General features: G+C 51.1%; 2 protein-coding genes across 6 annotated transcripts in view; one reads left to right on the forward strand and one right to left on the reverse strand.

The window, feature by feature from the left end:
* The first annotated feature begins 8,427 nt into the window (after positions 1 to 8,427).
* Positions 8,428 to 11,765, forward strand: LOC129557098 (alpha-1-acid glycoprotein). The gene is made up of 6 exons (XM_055427666.2): positions 8,428 to 8,574; positions 8,965 to 9,107; positions 9,345 to 9,415; positions 10,116 to 10,223; positions 10,366 to 10,469; positions 11,595 to 11,765. The coding sequence occupies exons 1-6, from the start codon at positions 8,458 to 8,460 to the stop codon at positions 11,658 to 11,660; spliced, it is 609 nt and encodes a 202-aa protein (XP_055283641.1). The 5' UTR covers positions 8,428 to 8,457; the 3' UTR covers positions 11,661 to 11,765.
* A 2,144-nt stretch (positions 11,766 to 13,909) lies between these two features.
* Positions 13,910 to 22,081, reverse strand: part of AKNA (AT-hook transcription factor) — a 61,060-nt gene continuing 52,888 nt past the window's right edge. For 4 of the 5 annotated variants that reach the window (XM_088838306.1, XM_088838304.1, XM_088838305.1 and 1 more), the window contains 4 exons: positions 20,917 to 21,012; positions 19,143 to 19,259; positions 18,690 to 18,882; positions 13,910 to 15,070 (listed from right to left, as the gene is read on the reverse strand). In XM_088838306.1, coding sequence (XP_088694432.1) covers positions 14,809 to 15,070; positions 18,690 to 18,882; positions 19,143 to 19,259; positions 20,917 to 21,012 — 668 coding nt within the window. In that variant the 3' untranslated portion in view covers positions 13,910 to 14,808. The remainder of the gene's footprint in view (positions 15,071 to 18,689; positions 18,883 to 19,142; positions 19,260 to 20,916; positions 21,013 to 22,081) is intronic. The other variant, XM_088838307.1, reaches the window with a different exon arrangement.

Genomic DNA, 22,081 nt, shown 5'->3' on the forward strand with positions numbered 1-22,081 from the left:
ATCAAACCAGTCAATCTTAAAGGAAATCAACCCCGAATACTCTTTGGAAGGACTGATGCTGAAGCATCAGGTAGTTTGGCCACCTGATGCAAACAACTGACTCACTGGAAAAGACCCTGAAGCTGGGAAAGATTGAAGGCGGAAGGAGAAGGGGACGACAGAGGATGAGATGGTTGGATGACATCACTGATTCAGTGGACATGAACTTGGGCAAACTCCAGGAGATGCTGAGGGCTGGGAAAGCCTGGCAGGCTGCAGTCCATGGGGTCTCAAAGAGTTGGACATGACTTAGCAATTGAACAACAACAACAAAACTAGGACAACTCCTTTACCAGCACCCTACCCTGCCCTGATTGCTTTTCTGTCTCTTTCCTGCCAAACTTCTCTTGACATTGTGCCAGGGACAGATGGAAGGGCAGGCTGGGGAGGGCTGCTTAAGACCTCAGTTCATGGAGGTTCCAAACCATCCTTGAAATGTATCAATAAAAAGATGGAGAAAATTGTACTGTGTGAGGATGAGGGCTGGGTGTGCTTGGAGAAACTGCTTGGATGCCTCTTGGGAGGAGTGTGAGACACACCCCCGCCTGCCACAAGGGGCAGCCTGGGGGTGAGAATGGTGAGGACCACTCACTCCTTCCCAGGGGAGGCACTCCACTTACTCCCTGGAAGGGAAGCTTTCATTTCACGCTCCTCTGCTCACATACTTCTGGCCACAAAGTGTGTGGATTTCTCCCACACCAAGCAATTCTCTGACTTTCCAGACACCAACTGCATGTACGCTCAGTCGCTCAGTTTTGTCTGACTCTTTGCGGCCCCATGGACTGTAGCCCACCAGGCTCCCCTGTCCATGGGATTCTCCAGGCAAGAATACTGGCGTGGGTTGCCATTTCCTTCTCCAGGATATCTTCCTGATCCGGGGATTGAACCCATGTCCCCTGTGTTTCCTTCACTGGCAGATGGATTCTTTATCACTGTACACTTGGGAAGCCCAAGACACCAACTATCCTACAATTCAGTTCAGTTCTGATACTGTTATGGAACCAAACTTGGCTCTACTTGCCATATACGCAGCAAAGCCAATCTACTGACACTGGGTTGTGGTGAAGCAAAGTCCAGAATTTACCACAGGCACGAAGCGAGAGGAATGGGCAACTCATGCTCAAGCGACTAGAACTCCCCAATGGCGTTCAGCAAGGGTTTTAAAAGAAAGTGTTAGGGGAGAGGGTCTTAGGATGAGAGATCAGTTCGTGGACCTTCTTCTGATTTGTTGGTGGTGGGGTAACAGGGGGATGTTTCAAAATTCTTGATCATCAACCTGCTGGTTTCAACTGGTCTAGGGTCTACATGCTTGTGGTCAGCATGTCGTCCCCATCCTCCACCGGGGTACAGGTCTTAGTTTCTGCAGAACAGCTCAAAGATAAGCATCAAATTGCTATCTACATCCCTTCCAGAGGGACTAGGAGTCCTGCGTCTATATTGTCCTACTTATTGACTGCTTAAGCCTGCTCTTTGGAACTCAAAGAAAGGCTTAGAAAGGTGCAAAGACCCTGCAGGGTCCTGCTCAGTTTCAATCTCCCCTTTTCTTTGATACCCCTCAATCCTGAGGGAAACAGGGGTTGAACAAGAAAGGAAATAAAAGTTTGGATAGAGAGATTCATCATAAACTCAGTAAGGACACTTGGATTTAGGGAGACTCGGCTTCAGCACTAATCAGGGTGAGCATCAGATCCTGCAGGTTAAGGGCTCAGACCCACGAGACTGTCCCCATTGCAATGGCAGTCACAAGTCCAGGTTTTCCCTTGTGCTTCCAACTCACCAGCTCTAAATCATGGACTCCCGTAACCCCTTCTTTGGGTTTGACCATTTATTAGAACAGCTCACAGAATTCAGAAAATCATTTGCTTACTAGATTACCAGTTTAGTATAAAAGGATGCAATTCAGGAGTAGTCAGATAGCAGTGATGCCCAGGGCAAGGTATGTGGGAAAGAGCACAGGGCTTCCATGCTTTCTTTGGATTGGCCACCTACCCAGCACCTCCACATGTCCCAACTCCATCATTTAGGACTTCACTGAAAGCACCCTTACCTGGGCATGGTTGGTTAAATCGTTGTTCATCATTAGTGACCAAGTCAATCTCCAGCACCAGTTTCCTTCCCAGAGATGAGGGGGTGAAGCTGAAAATTTCAACCCTCTAATCACAAAGTCGGTCCCCATTCTGAGGGTATCCAGGATACCCCAGCCAAGGGACATCTCATTGGTCTACAAAAAGACAAGTATCTCTTTGGAGATCCCAGGAGTTTTATGACCTCTGTTACCAGAAATGGAGGTAGAGATCAAGCATATGTTTCTTATTACAGTCAGTCCCCTACATACGAATGAGGTCTGTTCAGAGAGTGCCTTTGTAAGTCTGGTATATTGGTGAGTCCGACAAAGTGGGCCTAGGCACTCAACTAACACAACTGGCTGTATAGTACTGTACTGTAGTAGGTTTATATTACTTTTCACACAATACACAAAAAATAAAACAGTTTTAACCTTACAGCACAGTACCTTGAAAAGTACAGTAATGCAGTACAGCAGCTGGCATACAGGGGCTGGCGTCAAGTGAACAGCCAAGAGTCACCAACTGCAGGAGCGAGAAGAGGTGGGAGATGGTAGAGCTGAAGGATCTTAGGAGACGGAGGGCAAGCTGCGATTTCACGCCTGGTGCCGATGGAACACACGCTCCCAACTTGCAAGTTTGTATGCAGGGCACTTACTGTATATCACACCCACTGTCTATGGTTTTGCTTCAGGAGGCATGCAGGTTAGGCCAGAGCTGAATCGCTCTGGATGAAAGAAAGACCGAGTCCTGCTGTTTACTGGCCCTCCCTGTTCACCCTTCGCCCACAGAGGGGGCGACCCTAGCATTTCTGCGCACGAACAGATAAAGGCCTGCAGACCACTGTTCTAAATAACTAAACATTATACATCAAAAGTTTTTAAAAACTGACTCTTTAAAATTAACATTTTGGAAATGTAATCGATGGATGAAGGCTTGTTCAAAAGTTTGTAAAGCTATAAATTCATTCACCACACTTGCATTCAACCTCGAGCTGCTGATGCCGAGAATCAGATCCATGCCTAGTGTGTGTTCCATCTACTTAAACATGAATTTAGGAGGAGCATGAATGATTTCACATTGCAAAGTATTTCTTGGCTACCACATGCAACTGTTGCAAATATTGCCTATTTCTAATTCAGGAGGGCTTCCTCAACCACAGGTTGCAAAAAAAAAAAAAGTGGTTTCTCATTACTATTGGGAAGCAAGGGCTAATGTGGTAAGAAAGTATGGCCTTTATGTACAGAGGGAGGAATGAGAAAGCTAATTAATCTGTCTTTTTCTGTAGTCAGATCTAAGCTCGTGCACCCCACACACAGGGAGGTCAAATGGAGACATCAGAGTCTGGAGCAGAGAAAGCTAATCAAGGAGGTGCCAACATGGTAAATGGAGACTCAGACCTGCCTCAAGTCCATCTGGTTAGCTGGCCGGGCACAGGGTTTAAAGGCAGGAAGGGTGAAGAGGAGAGAGGTGCAGGATGCGTGATCAGCTCGTGAATCTTCTTCTGATTGGTTGGTGGGGAGGTAACAGGAGGTTGTTTCAGAAATCTCCATCATCAGCTTCCTGGTTCCAACTAGTGTGGGGTCTACGTGCTTGTGGTCAGGATGTCATCCCCATCCTCCACCTGGGTACAGGTCTTAGTTTCTGCAAAACAACTCAAAGATAAACATCAAATTGTTATCTACATCCCTTCCGGAGGGACTAGGAGTCCTGTGTCCATGTTGTCCTAATCATTAACTGCTTGAGCCTGCTCTTTGGAACTCAGAGAAGGCCTAGGAGACATGAGCCTTCCTACCACACCCCCCTTTTTTCTTTCTGTCAACAGCAAATGGAGAGGTTTTTATTTTACCTATGAGGGCCTTGCAGGGTCCTGCTGGGTTTCACTACCTCTAAGTCCACTCAAATCTTCCCTGGACTCGGAAGTGGGTCTTTAGTGATGGAGGCGTCATCACTCTGACCCCAGTACGTGCTCCAACCACACAGACCATCCTAATCCTACTGCCATCTCCCGTGTCAGCACCACCTTCAAAACCTCAGGATGTTTGGGAAGAGCACCTGGTGTTTCAGGGATAGAGCAGAAGATGGGAAGACTTGTTCCCCTGGGCTCTGAACGTGGTTGGCTGTGACAAATCGCATTTAGGGTTATGGGTCACCCCGTGCCAGTACCAGGCAGCAGATCCCAAGTGACAGAGGTGCTTGTGTGTTGTTGCGTGGACTTGAGTGCGTGTGTGTGTCCATGTGTGTGTGATATGTGGGGGCCTGGAAAGATCTGGGCTCCAGGTAAGAAGCTCATTGGCCCAGGCCTAACGGTAGCAGTGTCCCCTCGCGGTATTCAGCGTGTCCTTACACAGTGTCTTGAAACTGCCCACTTCCATCATCTCACACCTGGACCGCTGCAACTGCCCAGCTGCTCTGCCAAGTCCCTTCTCCTGTGCTTGTCCCCCCATCCCCTGTTCTTCTCACTGCAGACAGTGGGCTTTCTCTAAAGGGAAAATCTGATATTACCCCTCCGCACACACCTCACTTAAAATCTTCCCCTTTCTCCCCGGTACCCTAAGAGGACACTGCAAACTCCTCGGCCTGGTTTCCATGCTCTGCAGCCTGGGTTCCCACCAAGAGCCCCACCCGCAGCATCAGCCTCCATCCCTCTGACCCCATCATATGCTCCAGTCACACAGACTGTCTTCATCCTTCTTGTATCATCCTCTCCCTTATCTGCACTCTTCCCTCCTGAAGAGCTCCAGTCGTGTTTGCAAGACTCCGGTTAGAGCAGTGCAAGTTCAAGACACTGACTGAGCTGATTAAAAAAGAAAAAGAAGGGCAATTATAGTTCTGACAAGGACATAGAGGGAGAGACTCATTTTTGCATTGCCATATCAGAACAGCATTAAAGGTTGTTAGTGCTTTTTGATTTGTCATGTTTTTGCTTTCTCTCTTTTGGGGGAGAAGTTTTTTTTTTTTAATCAACTTAATTGAGGTATGCTAGGCATACAATACGGAGAAGGCAGTGGCACCCACTCCAGTACTCTTGCCTGGAAAATCCCATGGGTGGAGGAGCCTGGTGGGCTGCAGTCCATGGGGTCGCTAGGAGTCAGAGACGACTTAGCAACTTCACTTTCACTTTTCACTTTCCTGCATTGGAGAAGGAAATGGCAACCCACTCCAGTGTTCTTGCCTGGAGAATCCCAGGGACAGGGGAGCCTGGTGGGCTGCCATCTCTGGGGTCGCGCAGAGTCGGACACGACTGAAGTGACTTAGCTGCAGCAGCAGTAGGCATACAATAAGGGCTTCCCTAGTGGCTCTGTGGTTAAAGAAACCCCCTGCAATGCAGGAGTCACTGGAGACGTGGGTTCGATCCCTGGGTGGGGAAGATCCCCTGGAGGAGGGCATGGCAACCCACTCCAGCATTCTTGCCTGGAGAATCACATAGACAGAGGAACCTGGTGGGCTATGTCCATGGGGTCACAAAGAATCGAACACGACTGAAGTGACTTAGCATGCACAGCAAACAATAAAGTTCACACGTTTACAGTTTCCAGCTCAAATTGTTTCACAAATATACATATCAATATGTGTGTAACCACCACCAGAATGAAAACATAGAACATGGTCGTCTACTTCAAAAAGTTCTCTCGTGTCTCTGGGCAAATTGCCAAGGCAACCACTGATCTGATTTCTACCATTATAATTAGTTTTGACTGTTCTAGAACTTCATATAAGTGGAATCACACAGTCTGTGTGCTGGGTTGTCTTTTTTTTTAATGTTTATTTATTTATGTGACTGCACCGAGTGTCACTTGTGGCAGCTGGGATTTAATTACCACATGTGGGATTTGTGGGGCACATGAACTCTTAGCTGAGGCAAGTAGGATCTAGTTCCCTGACCAGGGATGGGACCCAGGGCCCCCTCATCAGGAGCATGGAGTCTTACCTTAGCAACTGGACCACCAGGGAAGTCCAGTCCCTGAGCTGTTGAGTCTAGCTCCTTTCTTTTTTTTTTGCAGGGGGTGGGCGGGGGGGTCTTCGTCACCGTTCACGGGCTTTCTCTAGTCACAGTGAGCAGGGGCTACTCTTCCCTGGGATGCATGGGCTTCTCACTGTTGCAGAGCACAAGCTCTAGAGCGTGAGCTTGGTAGTTTTGGCACACCGGTTCACTTGTCCCACTGCACGTGGGATCTTCCTGGACCAGGGATTGAACCTGGTTTCCCTGAATTGACAGGTGGACTCCCACCCACTTGACCATCAGGGAAGCCTGAGTCTGGTTTCTTTCGTTCGGCATGTTTTTGAAATTCATTTACGTTGGTATATATATCCGTAGTTCATTCTTTTTTTGTTGCTAAGTATTATTCCATTGTATAAAAATACCACAGTTTGTTTTCCCATTTTCCTTTTGACAGATACCTGAATTGTTTGTAGCTTGGGGGCTATTTATTTTTATTTATTGGGGGGAGCTTTTAAATATCACTAAAGTCTTGTATTTTTAAAGACATGTGCTTTTTTTTCTCTTGAAAGAAATTTGGATGGTCTCTGACATGTCTTCAGAGGGAAAATTACAATCTAAAATGCTATAGGCAACTGCATCTCAAAAAAGGAAAAAAAATAAAATAAAATGCTCTAGGTATAAAGAGAGGACATGTTTAGGGAAGTTAGAATCCAGGAAGTGAATGAAAGGTTATTCATCCATTGAAATTACAACTGCTGACTACACTGACACAGGAAAAATTATTCAAATATATGAAATGAATAAGAATACACAATTGTAAGCCTATCATAATAATATTTTTGGAATCTATTTATACAAATAGATTTGACTCCATCACACATAGAAATGCAAATGAGCAGTGGAATTATTTATTCCATGGTTTGTACTGAGTGTCTGCTCCTTGCTGGGCACTGTTCCAGGACTGGGAACATATGGCTGAAAAGAAAGGCAAGCTCCCTGCTCAACCAGCAGCGGGTGGAGAAAACACAGAGACCGTTTCCTGTTTTAGATGTTGAGAGGCGGTTTGAGTAGTGTCGGAGAGGCCAAGATAGTCATTCATCTCCTGTAACGTCTTAGGGGAAAACGAGTGAACTTTTTGGCCAACCCAGTACATTTGTTTCCCTGTTGACCAACCTAATACATTTCTTCCCTGGTGGCTCAGAAGGAGGAATCACGCACTTCAGGCATCACCAACTCAGTGCCTGCAGTGCGGGAGACGTGGGTTCGATCCGTGGGTTGGGAAGATCCCCAGGAGAAGGTAATGGCTACCCACTCCAGTGTTCTGGCCTGGAGAATTCCATGGACTGTATAGTCCACAGAGTCACAAAAAGTCAGATATGACTGAGCGAATTTCACTCACTCACTCAATACTGGAAATAGACATTCAACTTAGAGGTCCCTTTCTTTTGGAAATGCCCCTGCCTCTAGGATTGAGTTGGGGCTCCTCTGGATTTTTGTTCACAGTTGTCCCCACACTCATTTGGGATTGATCCCATGTTTGCCCACACCGCCTACCCCTAAAGCCCTCCCTCACTCATTCCTGTATACACCACACTCGCCTGGGAACTCTCTAAGTTGCCTTCAGCACTTGATTTACTGCTGGGTCCTTTAAGAGAGTTGGACTATAAAGAAAGCTGATCGCCAAAGAATTGATGCTTTTGAACTGTGATGCTGGAGAAGACTCTTGAGAGTCCCTTGGACTGCAAGGAGATCCAACCTGTCCATCCTAAAGGAAATCAGTCCTGAATAATCATTGGAAGGACTGATGCTGAAGCTGAAACTTCAATTCTTTGGCCACCTGATGCGAAGAGCTGACTCATTTGAAAAGACCCTGATGCTGGGAAAGATTGAAGGCGGGAGGAGAAGGAGATGACAGAGGATGAGATGGTTGGATGGCATTACCAACTCAATGGACCTGAGTTTGAGTAAACTCCAGGAGTTGGTGATGGACAGGGTGGCCTGGCGTGCTGCAGTCCATGGGGTCACAGAGTCAGACACGACTGAGCGACTGAACTGAACTGACTGACCTTTAAGTCTTAGTGCTTAATAGAAGAGGAATTGAATGGAAACAGGAGACTTTGTTTACAGGCCCCTCGATCATTATCCAAACACATTAACTAGTGCCACTCGGGTCCAAACCTTTGGACCCTGGTGACTCCTCCAGGGTAGGGACCCAAGTTAGACCCAGGCTTGCAAGCTTTACCTACAGCTGGCTTTGCAGGAAGCACGGAAGGATTTGTGCAAGACATTTCACAAGAGTTCACCGGATTGTGTCACCGCTGGGTCCTAGGGACCCGCCCACAGCTCCTTTAAAAGTCACTGACGTCTTCCAACCACCAGCTGGCTTGGCTGCAGGTGTCTCCTGGTCTCAGCATGGCACTGCTTTGGGCTCTCGCTGTCCTGAGTCTCCTTCCCCTGCTGGATGCCCAGAGCCCCGAGTGCGCCAACCTGACGACAGCGGCGCCCATTACCAGTGCCACCATAGACTTTGTAAGTGCCTGACTCCCTGAGCACTATGGGCAGCTGCTTTCCTCCCCTACCCCGGGCTTTCCTTTGCCCTCCTGATACCCGCCTTTTCTCTCCTGGGGCCTGGGCTGAAATTCTGACCAGCCTCCAGAGACATTTCTTTACCTCTAAACTCAGACGTCTCCTTGCAAGGTCCCTCAGCAGGGAACAATTCTGTCCTAGGTGGGGAGGGGCTGCCCAGGGGTTGGGGGCATTTGGGGAGATACCTGGTTCCCTGAGTGAGCTCTAATATGATCACTCCTCATCCGAGCCCCAGTCTCCTTGTTTGCAAAAGCAGGGCAGAGATCTGCTAAGTCTCATCCCAGCTGACTATCAAGGATTTGGCTCCATCACCAATTCCTGGCTTCTCCCCAGCTCTCTGGCAAGTGGTTTTATATCGGCTCCGCTTTCCGAAACCCCGAGTACAATGAGTCAGCCAGAGCAATCCAGGCGGCTTTCTTTTACTTTGAGCCCAAGCACGCGGAGGACAAGCTGATCGTCAGGGAGTACCAGACCATGTGAGAGCCCACACCGCCAGCCCCAGCTTCGGACTTTCTCTCCCAGCTGCAGAAAATCCTTGAGCGAGTCCAACTGTCCTCCTGGCCTCAGCCTCAGCCTTCCCATCGATGGAATTGCGGGGGGTGGGGAGGGGACACTGACTCTAATTGTCATCTGGCTCGTTGGCCGCTCTGGGCGATCGTGCACTTCTCTTTGACTGTCTTACTGTTTTTCTCCCCGCGTCTCTCTGGCCGCAGCGCGGACAAGTGCGTCTACAACTGCAGCTCCATAAGCATCTACCGTCAGAACGGGACCTTGTCTAAAATTGGTGAGGGCCAGCCTTCAGGTGGAGGGCTGCTGTGTGGAGAGGGCAGATGGTGGGTTGTCCAGCCTCAAGGAGGGGCCCGCAGGACTTCCTATATCTCTGTGGTCCCAGCACCTGCACACAGCAAATAATCAGTAATAACTGCCAGCATTTTCAGGTTCTTGCTGCGTGCCAGGCACTGTTTGAACTGCTTTACGTTTAATCCCCTTCATGCTCACTAACAACCCTAGGAGGACATTGTAGTGATCAGGTGGGGAAACAGAGAAACGGAGGTGTCTAGGAGTCTCCCCGCGGCCACACAGCTTGTAATTAGAACGAGGATCTAAACCCAGGCTCGCTCCAGTCCTGCGTATTAGTCAGTAACTCCGTATCTTCTGCGAGCTGAGGTGGGAGCCTGTATGGGGCAGGCAGTGACTTCACCCCGCAGGAGCCGGTGGGCTTGAACGGATGTCACTTTGCAGCCCCGAGGCTGCTGTCTGAGTCTGGTTTTCTCATCTGTAAAATGGGGAGATAAAGGCCTTGACAGCCACGGTCCACGTGAGGCTCCTAACATGGAGGGCGCTCGGTGCGGAGCCTGGCACACGGCAGGACGGAGGGACCAGCGGCCCCAGGGAACCCCTGGCCTCCCCGGACTGGCTGCGTGGCCTTGGGCACATCCCCGTTGTGGTTTCCCGTGGTCTCCCCAGAGTCTTTTCTTTTTCAGAGTCGGGCAGAGAACACTTTGGTGACCTGCTACTCAGCAAGCACTTCAGGACCTTCATGCTTGCTGCCTCCTGGAATGGCACAAAGAACGTGGGGGTGTCCTTCTATGGTAGATGTCCCAAGCCCTCATTCCACCCAAGCCTCACCCCAGGACCACCACTCCCGGGCTAGATCCCCAGAACCCCAGCCCTCCCTGGCCTCCCACTTAGGCCTGCCAGCATCCCCACCTGGCCCCTTGTTCCTTCTTGTAGCTGACAAGCCAGAGGTGAGCCAGGAGCAGAAGAAAGAGTTCTTAGATGTCATCAAGTGCATAGGCATCCAGGAATCAGAAATCACATACACCGACGAGAAGAAGGTGAGTGCAGGGAGGATGGGGTAGTGCTCACCCTGAGGGTGGTCCCACCTTGGGCAGCCTCAGAGGCCCAGAGAGGGAAGCTGTCAGTCAAGGCTGCACAGTGAGACAGGACATCCTGTTCAAGCACCGGCTTTCCTGTAGAACCCCCGGGGGGTAAATGAGTGTCCAGGAGGGAAAAGTCACTGGGAAATCAGGGAGGACGCCTGGAGCGTGTGGGGGGACTGAAAAACCTAACAGGAGGGAAGAGTAGAGCCAAGTTGTGACAAACGGAAAAGAGACACGTACAGGGAATGAGCATTTACAGCCGCTGCCGGCCACACCCCAGGCCTCCAATGCCCGAGTGATGTGCAATAGGTCTTCTGGTTTTGGAGTCACCCAAACTGCAAGTTGAGGACCGCTGTCTTGATTTTTGCTATAACTGAGAATTTTCTGTATCCTCTTAATGCTTTCTTTTAAATCTGTGCTAAATGAAAGGCTTTATTTGGTCTTGTCCTGTGCAATATCTGAAGTCACAGAGCTGATGAGCTGGCTACCTTTTTTTGATATATGTGAAATACTTTCATGATCATTAAAATTAGAACACCTCCATCTGCCTGCCACTGAAGGTCATTTCCCATGGCCACCAGTGGCACACATCACTGCCCCCGTTTTTCGGGAACCTCGGAAAAGAGCTTATGAACACAGGCACCGGAGTTGGTCCCGTGGCCAGCAGCCTACCTCCCCCATCTGCTGGCTGGGGGGACAGGCCCCAGGCTGCCCTGAACCTCTCTCTCATCATCTTCAAAACGGTGTGAGGAATCCAGGAGATCAACAGAAGGGCAGACAGGGCATACGTGCTCAGACATGCCAGTTGTTGAGGGTCTGAGCCTCTGTTTCAGTGCTGAATAAGCTGAGACGCAGAGAGAGGAAATGACCTGCCCGAGGTCACCCAGCTGGAGGCCTGCGTGGGCTGGCGCGCAGTCCAGAGCTCATTCCCCTCCGAAGACCCAGAGTCTCTTTCTGGCAGAGCCCTCCCCTCACCCCTGCTCCGTGCCCACTGCCAGGCCCAGCCCTGAGCTCAGTCGGCCCTGCCTTCTTCCCAGCCCAGCCCACCCTTCCCTGACCATCACTGTCTTCTCCCACTAGGATGTGTGTGGGCCGCTGGAGAAGCAGCACGAGGAGGAAAGGAAGAAGGAGACTGAAGCATCCTAGTATTGGGCCAGGATCTTGGGGGCTATGGGGGCCCACCCTCAGCCCCCTGCTCACCCTTGTGACTCAGCTCCCTCAGTGCATCAGTAAAGTCTGCTTTGGTGCAGAGTCAGGTTGTCCTTCACGTGTTCATCCATTCCTTCATTCACTTATACGGCCCGCCCGAGTCAACTGAGGTCAGCCCTGGCTGATCAACTGCCCTGAGCTCCTCCCTGGTTGGAAGAGCCCTTGCTATAGTCCCCAGCACATGTGCCAGAATGGATAGCCATATGTGCTGAGTGCCAGGGGAGCCCAGCATGGGGAAGCTTCCTTCTAGCGGGGAAGTCTGGAAAGGCTACCTGGAAGGGGCACCTGAACCACTCTAGAAAGATTAGCGCTTGATAGCACCTGCTGTTCCCACTGAAGCCAAAGATCGGTTTAAGGAATATTGAGGCAGAGGGCCGTGAGCAGGAGGTCAGGTAGAGAGAGGGTGGTGAAGACCCAGGAGTGTGGTGCCAAGCACCAGGGTCCTTACTTTATTAACAGATGTCACCCCAGCCATCTGGGGAGGTAGGCTGGGAGAGGCAAGGCAGGAGGCAGGGAGACCAGCTCGGAGTCTTCCGTGAGCATCCTGGAAGAGGCAGGTGCCTGGGCCAGGGCAGGGGCCAGATGCAGGAGGCTCAGAGGACTCGGGGCCAGGACAGAGTGGCTGTCTGTCTCCTTGAGGTGTCCCCAGAGTGCCTGCCTGTCACCCAGAAGGAAGAAAGGACACCTAGGGGTAAGGAGGGTCTCTCAAATCCAGACAACTTACATATGTGATTGGAGCTCTCGCCATAGAGCCGTGTCCAAGGCAGACCCACTGAGAGCTGTAAAGGGGACTGAGAGTCTGAAGCCAGGAGGTGAGCAAGGAAGGCTGGCGTCTGGGACTTCCCTGGTGGTCCAGCGGCTAAGACTCCATGCTCCCAATGTAGGGGGCCTGGGCTCAATCCCTGGTCAGGGAACTGATCCCACATGCAGCAACAAAGATCCCAGGTGTAGCAACTAAGGCCCCGGTGCAGTCAAACAAATAAATAGATAAACATTAAAAAAAATAAAACAGAAGGCTGTTCTCCTTCCAGACCCAAGGGTTCTGAGATATATGGTCACATGAGAGAAGCAGCATGATGCAGGTGGCAGAGACGTTGGACTGAATAGTTCAAGAATTCTGCGTGCACGGGTCCTAAGCCGTCTGGAGTGAGAGGACCATAACCCTGGCTCCTGAAACCCAGTGCTGTGGCTCACACACCTGCACCCTCCAAAGAGCCACACCCCCAGGACTCCAGCATCCTTTGTCCAAAGCTGCAGCCATGCTGTGCCCGGGGCACTGAGGCTGGAGACACTGCCCTGAGTCCCTACCTTGGGCTCCCCCTTCCCATCCACTTCCCATGAGGGTGTGGGCCTGGAGGCTCAGAACCTATAAGAAATCCTTCATCTCAGCAAGATGCCATTGTCAACTCTCCTGAGAAGGATCAGCTGAAAAATGAAATTGAAATGGGTTCTGCAGAGGCAAGTGAGATAAGAGATGGGGAAGACTGAAGAAAAGGCCAAGGGAAGAGGGAGCAGGAGTCGGGGAGAAAATGTCATGGAGGTTTAGGGAGAATAAAACAGTTACAAAGAACATGGACTTTGGAGTCAGACCATCACAAGTTCCAGTAGACGGAACCTCGGTCTCCTCATCAATAAAATGGCACACTTAGCTCAAGGACTGGCATCTAGGAGGAGTCAATAACAGCTGTTGTTTGGTGTCAAAAGGAGCACTGGAAAGAGAGTCCAGGCTCGTGCTCAGCCAGACAGCAATGTGCTCACAATGTCTCACAAAAGAGGTTTGGCCAGATGGCCTCTCCTCACAGACCCCCTCCAGCAGAAAGCTTCATGGTTCTGAGCGGGTAAAGTTGGAGAAAGAGATGGCACCCAAGGAAGGCAGGCAGGTAGAGTCTGGGAATGTGCGCCCAAGCTGTCCTCCGGGGGAGGGCTCCGCTCAGCACCGATCTTTTGCCCCCAATGTGACCTTAAAAACCACAAGTGGATGACATACACCTCAGATGTGGGTGGGTTTGGGAATGTTGGGGGTCTTCTTTGGTCTCCATTTCTTAAGGTTACCATTTAGGGACGTCCACGGCGAGCCAGTGTTAGGACTTCACGCTGCAACTGCAGCGGGTGAGGATTCCGTCCCTGGTCAGGGAACCAAGATCCCGTGTGCCGTGTGGCATGGCCGAAAAATAAAAATAAAACAGTTTTAAAGATCAATATTCACGCTTCTTTATTTGCTCTCGTAACGAAAATAGATTTTTTTTAATGCCCCAAATATACAAACATCAGTGATGTACACACACTCCAGAAAAGCTGAGGTCTGAGCTGCTACGGGGTCGGGGAGCAGATGGCCTGGCCTCAGGGGCGCACACCAGGAGCTGGCAGGAAGCTGGCCACTGGCCCAGTTCCACAGGGGTCCGAGGGGAGAGCCAGGGGTCTCGGCATGAGGTACTGAGGCGGGGCTGTGGGGGACGGCTTTCCGGGACCCCCTGTGGGGTGTCTCCATCGCAGCAAGCCCGTGGGAAAGGCCTCTTGACCATGCGGAAGCTGGGTGCTTCTAAGATGTTCCAATGGCCTCAAAGTACCCCACGGACCGACCACCAGTCACCAGGAGGAAGGTCCCCGGCCACGTCCTTCCCAGAGACACCTCCTCTGGAGCGGCTGGTCACAGGTGGGGGACAATTTTCACCAGAGACCCTGGCCTTTTCCCTTTTTATCTGGCCTCCTAAGAAGGATTCAAGGCCAGAAAAATGCCTCCGTTAAAGAAAAAACAACAACCAAAAAACCTGTCCATCATATATAAAATACACATTATTAGCTGGAGATGGACGCGTGCGGGCCAGGGGCCTCCCAGAGATGGCGTCTGGGCAGAGGGTGGCCTCAGTCCCAGCCTCAACCTCCTTCAGGGCTAGGAAGTGACTTCTCTGAGTCACCCGCTGACACTCCTGTTTTGGAAACACGGAGGCTGAGAAGGCAGGGCCCAGGGGGAGGGAGCCTTCCTCGTGAGGGGCCTCTGGGAGAGGCTCAGCGCCCTCTGGCCTGGGCCGGGGCGACAGGAGGCCGCCAGCCCCGGGCCACCGCGGGGCCCTGAGCCTGAGCGCAGTCAGAAGAGGCAGGAGCCCCGCAGGCCGCGGGCCTGGCGCAGCTCGGCCGACAGCGAGCGGCTCATGTGCTGCGTGGTGGAGCGGACGCTCTCGGCGGCCTTGACCGCCCGGCTCAGGGCCTTGTTGAGCTCCTCCAGGTCCTTCAGGTCCAGCTGGACGGAGTGCCGGGGTCCCCGGGCCGGCCGGGAGCAGGCTGCAGGGGGCCACTCGGCGGCAGCTCGGCCAGAGGGGGCTGAGGTAGGTGCTGGCAGCGCGTAGTACCTGCGGGTAGAGATGGGTGAGTTCCCTGACCACGGAGCCGCCTTGGGGCGCCTCAGGCCCGGCTCGGTCCTTGGCCCCTACATCCTGAGTCTGTTTCTTCACCTCTAAACTGGGAAAAATATCCCCCGCCAAGGGATGTGTTGGAGGGATGAAGCCAGAACAGTGCTTGAAAGTGGTCAGTGCCATCTATCCATTCATTGAACGAACACGTATTGACCTCATACTATGTACCGACTGGTGTGCTGGGGCCTGGGGTTACCATGGTGAATGAACAACACCGCCTGCTGCCTTCCTGGGGCTTCCAGTCTGGAAGCCTGGTCTCAGGGAGACCAGGACCACCCCAGGTTCTGGAGCAAGCCTCCTTCACCAGAGAGGTAATGCGTGGAGTCCTATTTGTCAGGTGTGGAGTGATAGAGAAGTGGGACAATAATAATTAGGATTCTGCAGGAGCGCGATGGTCTGGCTCCTCTCACCCAGAGCAAGGGGTGGAAGTGCGTCCTTCCAAGTCTGGTCCTGCAGGAATGTGGGGTGCTGTTTAAAAGTCCTGGGGGAAAGGGGTAGAGGAGCCGCGAGATGAAGCACAGATTTCCCCAAGAAGTGACTCCTGCATTCACCCAAAGATGCCCAAGTTTAGGGTTCAAGGAAACTAGTGCTGGGCAAGAAGTGGTGGCACCTGTGACGTGGAATACAGTGTGTGGAGGGGGGTAAAGCAGCGTTGTGCCTAAATGGAGCAGGAATGGGTTTAGGAAGACTTGGCTGGAGACATTCACTCGTGTGCTGCTTGGCATGCGGTGAACTCCAGTCTTACTCCTGCTCCTTCCCTTTCTAATTTGCATTATTGCACAGTGTGACAAAAGGGCTATGCTAGGATCTGAACAGATGTCTCTCCAAACAAGATAAGCAGATGGCCAACAAGCACATGAAAAGATGCTCAATATCATTAGCCATCAGGGGAATGCAAATCAAAACTGCATGAGACGCCACTTCACACACTCCCCACCCCCTGGGTTGGCTAAAAACAAAGACAGATACCAGTGAGTTTTGTGACAGGAGGTGAGAGATTGGAGCCCTCATTCACAGCTGGCGGGAATGTGAAACGGTGCCGCTAGTCTGGAAGGTGGTTTGACTGTTGCTCAAACAGTTAAACACAGTGCCCAGCCCAGGGCTGGAATCTTCATCCTTGGTACCCACAGGCCAGGCTCTGAGATAAGGGCTTTACTAGCACTATCTCGTTTATTTTGTAGGTACTTTTATGCTTATTTTACAGATGAGTGAAGTGACACTCAAAGAAGCTAAGGGATGCAGAAGGCTGCCCCAAATCCTGGTCATTCCTCTTGGCCACCCCCTCGACCATGAACAAGTGACTTCACTTTGAAGGGCTCCATTTCCCCCAGAAAACAGCCACACTTAGCTACCTTCCAAGGTAGATCCAATAGGAAAACTCAGGTAAAAAGCTCTGTATGTCTGGTGCCTTATAAATAACAGCTACTGAAGAGTCTCCCAGAATCAGGGGGCTGGGGCAGTACTCGATTTAAACCCACAGCTAATTAGCTCCCCGTAGATCCTGATACATATCATCTGAACCGAATGAACGAATGGGCTTCTTGACCCCAGTTTCCTCCTTTGGGGATAGACGAGCTGCTGTAACTACCGCATTCCCACACACCCCTGCCTTCTGATAATTTGATGACCAGACTGACCTGAAAGTTACCCCGAATTCCCCATAGGGCAGATGCTACAGAACAGAACAAACACCAAGCAGAAAACCCCTCAAGCCGAAAAATTTGCTAGAAACTAGAAAGCTGGACTAGACAGCCTCTTTTTTTTTTTAATCGCTCAGTCGTGTCTGACTCTTTTTGCGACCCCATGGACTGTAGCCTACCAGGTTCCTCCATCCATGGGATTTTCCAGGCAAAAATACTGGAGTGGGTTGCCATTTCCTTCTCCAGATTTTCCCGACCCAGGGACTGAGCCCGGGTCTCCCACATTGCAGGCAGACGCTTTACTGTCTGAGCCACCAGGGAAGTTCTGGTTCTAGACAGCCTCTAGTTCAGAGGTTATAAGGCAGCTGGCCAGCAGGTGGCAGCACAGGCCCACTCAGCTTTCTAAGGCCTTCCCGGCTGCAACCACTGAGCATATTCAGTCCTGCTTGACTGGCCGGTAGAGAAACCTAGAGTCATCAGTCCCAATTTCAGTAGTATTAGAAGCACTAGCGTTACTGACCACCCTGACTCACTTATTTTACAATGAAGGAAACTGGTATAGAACTAGCTGACAACAGTCTGGAGAAGAAGACAAATCTAATTCCAGGGTCTGGGCTTTTTTTCCCTGCACAATCCTGTCTTGAAAGCACCTTCCCTCATTTTTCTTCTTACTGACAACAATATTGAACGGTAGCAGCATCCACGGTGATGGCACAGCTGCCATTTATTCAGCAAAGAGCATGTGCCAGCATGCACTACAAACCCCAGAAACATCTCATGCCACCTGCCTCATCTAATCCTCATACAAACTGCATGGGACCGAGACTCTGACCCCATTTAACAGAGAGGGAAACAGACCCAGAGAGGAAGTGGCTTTACCAAGGCCACAGCAATAATAAACAGCAGACAGGATTCCAGTGCAGCTCTGATTCTAAAACCTAAGCCTTTTCCACCTCGACTCCTGTGTCTTTTGTCTTAACTGATGTTACATCCAAATGTAACATGCAAACAGTGATCGCTCATCCTGCCGTGGGCCGGACTGGTGTGCCTCTGAACTGCCAAGACCATTGGGAACAAGGAAAGCCTGAGAAACCGTCTCAGCCAGGAGGAGCCTGGGAGATGTGACAAATAAATGTTTGTGTTCCTTGAGGCGGGGGATCCTGGAACAGAAAAAGGACTTCAGGAAAAAACTAAAGATGCCTAAATAAACTGTGGACTATATTTAATAACCACGTATTAATAATGGTTCACGAACTGCACATGGACCATATCAAGGTGTGTGTGTGTTAGCTGCCCAGTTGTTTCCAACTTTTCGCAACCCCATGGACTATAGCCCACCAGGCTCCTCTGTCCATGGAATTTTCCAGGCAAGAATACTGGAGTGGGTTGCCATTTCCTTCTCCAGGGGATCTTCCTGACCCAGGGATTGATACAAGTCTCTTGCATCTCCTGCATTGGCAGGCAGAGTCTTTACCACTGTGCTACCTGGGAAGGTTGCCATATCAAGGTGAAATGTATCAGAGGAAACTGTGTTTGGGGTGTATATGAGAACTCTCGGTCTTATCTGCTCCTTTTCTCTATCAATCTAAAACTGTTCTAAAAATAAAGTCTATTTTTTTACAGTGAGGGCATTAGTTGCTTGCTAAGAAGACCCACAAGGAAATGGGAGATGATTAGGGTTCTAAGTCCCTATGAGGGCAAGGCCCTCTGCCAGGCTCCTTCACTGTTGGGTCGCCAGGGTCAAGCAGCCTCCCTGGTACCCAGGGAGCATTCAAGGTGTGTTGAGTGACGATACAAGTGTTGGGGAGAAACACAGGAGTACTCAGTGCTGAGTTCTCAGCTACCCAGCTCAGGGCTGAATGCTAACTATTAAGCGATTCAAACAGGCAAGGAGGACTGGAAGGGAAGGTTCTTACACTGTGGCTGATGGATAAGGCAGGACGGGAACCGAGGAGATGTAGGCAAAGGCAGGGGGGGCTGGTGCCGAGGGCGCGGCGGCCAGATACCACAGTCCAGGAGGTGGCCGGGGCGGCGACCCTGCTCGCTTGCTCCTCTGCTTGGGGCTGGACGTTGAAGGTGCGTTTCTCCTGGTGGCGGCCTTTTCTGGCACTGTCAGGGAAGCACAGCAGAGACACAGTCTCACAACCTGGGAAGATCTGGCAGAGAACAGAGGCCCCCAGCCTCGCCAACCCCGCTGAAGCTAGACAGGGGGCCGGCCACACAGGGAGCGCCTCGCTTCGGGAAGCCATCTCTCATCCAGTTTGCTCCACCCCAGACTGGGCGAACTGCCACCCCGGGTAAACCCCCTCCCAGGGCCCCAAACCCAAATCCAGGTGAGCAGGGGGGAAGAGACAGAGCATCGGTCCTACCAGAGGTGGCTGAGTCTGGGCCATCCCCCTCAGAGAGGGACCCAACTTGACTACACAGGGGACATCGCAAGGTCTCACTGCGAGATGGTCCCAGGGGGTCCCTGGTGACAGCATCACCTGGAAGAGGAGGCAGGGAGGTCAGGAGAGGATGACGGCTAAGTCATCTGAGCTCCCCTCAGGGACCACTGCAGAGGAGACAAACTGCCTCCACTGGGTGACAACAATATTGACGGTAACCATGACAGTGAGAGACATCTCACGAGCCAGGCCCTCTGCTCAGGGTCTTCATGCATTAACGGATTGAATCCAACAAGCCACTGGACTAGCTATTATTATCACTTCCCCATTTTACAGATGGAGAAACTGAGGCTCCAATAGGTTGAATAATTTGCTGTCTCGGAGCTAGGAAGCAGTGGTCCTCTGTCTGATCTCAAGCCTGGCTCTCCTGTCTGCAGCCCCTGTATCTATGGCCATTCCCCACAGTGACAGAGGCCCATTCTCCAGGCGGGACTGGGCAACAAAGGCCCCCGGGCACCAGGCAGGTCAGTGGAAGCCTAAATGAGCAGGAGTGTGGGCACTCTGGTTCTCTTCCCGTGCAAATCCTCAACAAATCCTCTGGGGGAATTCCAAGGTCCACCTGCCTCTCCTTCAGGCCTCAGCTCAGCATCACTCTCTCTGGGAAGCCCTCCCACCCCCTGGGCTGAGTTACGGGCTCTCCAGCCCCACCCTGCGCTCTCCCATCCCTGTTCTGACTCTTCAGTTTTGTCTGCTTAGCTGAGTTTGTCAGGGGCAAGGCCCAGAGCCCAGTATAAGCAGACGCTGAACAATGAGTGAGTGAGTAGGCCTGCTGGGACTCTAGCAAAGGCTCAGAAATACAGTGGCGAAGAGCCAGGGCTTCAGAGTCACAAAGACCTGGGTTCAAACAACAATGCTGCTGGTAACCATGACAGTGAGAGGCATCTCATGAGCCAGGCCCTCTGCTCAGAGTCTTCATTTATTAATTGATTGAATCCAACAAGCCATTGAACTAGCTGGCTCTACCCCTTGTGAACTGTGTGTGCTTGGGCAAGTCACTTGACCTCTCTGAGCCTCAGTTTCTTCACTCATGGGAATGGTAATAAGATGGACAAAACCTGCTTCATAGGGTGGTGAGGATAATGCTCGTAAAAGCCTTATTATGTTGCTAAGTAAGGGCTTAATAAATGACAGCGCCATCATTATCATCATCACTGCCTGAAAGAGCCTCAGAGACCATCTCCAAACCTTTCACTATAGATGTGGAGCCCAAGGCTCAGAGGAGTTAAGGAACTCGTCTGATGTCACACAGCATGTCACTGGCAGAACCGACACTAGAACTCGGTGTCCGTATTCTCGGGCCACTGCTCTCCTCACTACGCTTCCCCTAAACCGCTGGGTGGAGAGGGTGGGGAGGGCGGAAGGTAGGCAGAGGGGAGATGAGATAATCATCGCGGCCAGCCTGCCTACTGCTCATACCCCTCCCCGCATCAGGAACTTCTGAAATCATGTTCATGGTTTCTGCACATCAAGGTGAAGAAGACTGGCTTCAGGCAAAGCACCTGGAGAAACAGGTGTGAGGGCAGGACACTTTGGGAAAGCTGAGAAGTCCAGAAAAGCCCTGCTCTCATCTGTACCTTGACCCACCACTGAGCTCAGGGCAGTCCATGTCCGGCCCAACTGCACCCCTGCCCCCCAACCAAGGGCAAGAAGCTGCAGCTTTATGGCCCTGGCTGCTTCTCCAGGTGCCACCCCCTACCTGCATCCTCTGTTCTAGGGGGTCGGCAGTGGGGACAGGAGACCGGGACACTGCTTCTTGGGACAGTCTTGGGGGTCAGAACATAGTACTCCTGGCCTGGGGAAGAAACCACAACAGTATCAGCTGTGCCTGGATGCAGAACTGGAGATGATTTAGAATACAAATCTCTCTCCTCTTCCTCCAGATGGTTTAACAATCTCCCTCTCAACCTTTTCCTCATGCACACACAACGTGTGCATAACTGTGTAGATACATCAGTGAGAATCCACATATACACAAATAGATAAACACGTTTATCTGTCCATTTATTGTAAGCTCTTTCCAGACTCCTGTTTCATCTCAGATCCTATTGGAACCAACTGCCTAGTTCTTGACATATGGGGAAAAAAATCAACAAACCCAAGCTCAATCAGGACTGGAAAGCAGGCAGGAAGACAGGATAAGCAATGACAAAGCATGACGGTACTCCCCAGACCCCAACCTGCAGGTTAGGATTAGAATGGCTTGGGCATGGAGTCAGTGGTGATTTCTCTGTGCTTCAAGTGGCTGGGAAATGGGGACAGTCATACTGTGAGTTTCACAGGCTTGTTGGGAGGACTGAGTGGGGCTGTATCCGTGTATTCTGCCCTGCACTCAGCAGATGTCAGGTCCTCAAGGTTATCAAAAAATCAGACAGACTCTTGGGTCTGCACTCAGCTCCACTATTCCCTGCCTTATTCATCCCTGAGTCTCACATAAGACCTTTGGGATGATGGCAGATTATTTTTTTCTCCGCCCTCTGCCGTGCAGGGTCTCCACTTTATACTCCATGTGTGTTGCACTGGGGCCCCTGGACACGCTGTTGTTTTCACTTCTAAGCCTCAGTGTCTATTTGCTCCGTTGGGAGATGTGTATCTCATTTCCTGCTTTGTCTGCATCTCTTAGCCTTCTGGATCTGAGGTTAACTGCGCTCCTTCCCAGCGATGTATGGGTGAGAGCCAAGTCTGTAATTTACTTACTGTAATTTACATGCTTACTATAATTGCTTATTTCTTACAGTCTTCTCTGCTGTGCAGTCAGATTCATGAAAGTAGGAATCGTATCCATATTTAATATTTGACCTGTGGGCGTGCTCTGTCATGTCCGACTCTTTGTGACCCTAGGGACTGTAGCCCCTCAGGCTCCA

The sequence above is a fragment of the Moschus berezovskii genome, chromosome 7 (genome assembly GCF_049115385.1).
Source record: "Moschus berezovskii isolate FMDL1 chromosome 7, NW_MosBer_1.0, whole genome shotgun sequence".
Lineage (NCBI taxonomy): Eukaryota > Metazoa > Chordata > Mammalia > Artiodactyla > Moschidae > Moschus > Moschus berezovskii.

Coding starts and splice junctions, on each gene's coding strand:
- LOC129557098 (XM_055427666.2), top strand. CDS start 8,458: ATGGCACTGCTTTGGGCTCTCGCTGTCCTGAGTCTCCTTCCCCTGCTG. Junction 10,224..10,365: donor CGTGGGGGTGTCCTTCTATG/GTAGATGTCCCA, acceptor TCCTTCTTGTAG/CTGACAAGCCAGAGGTGAGC. Junction 10,470..11,594: donor CATACACCGACGAGAAGAAG/GTGAGTGCAGGG, acceptor TTCTCCCACTAG/GATGTGTGTGGGCCGCTGGA.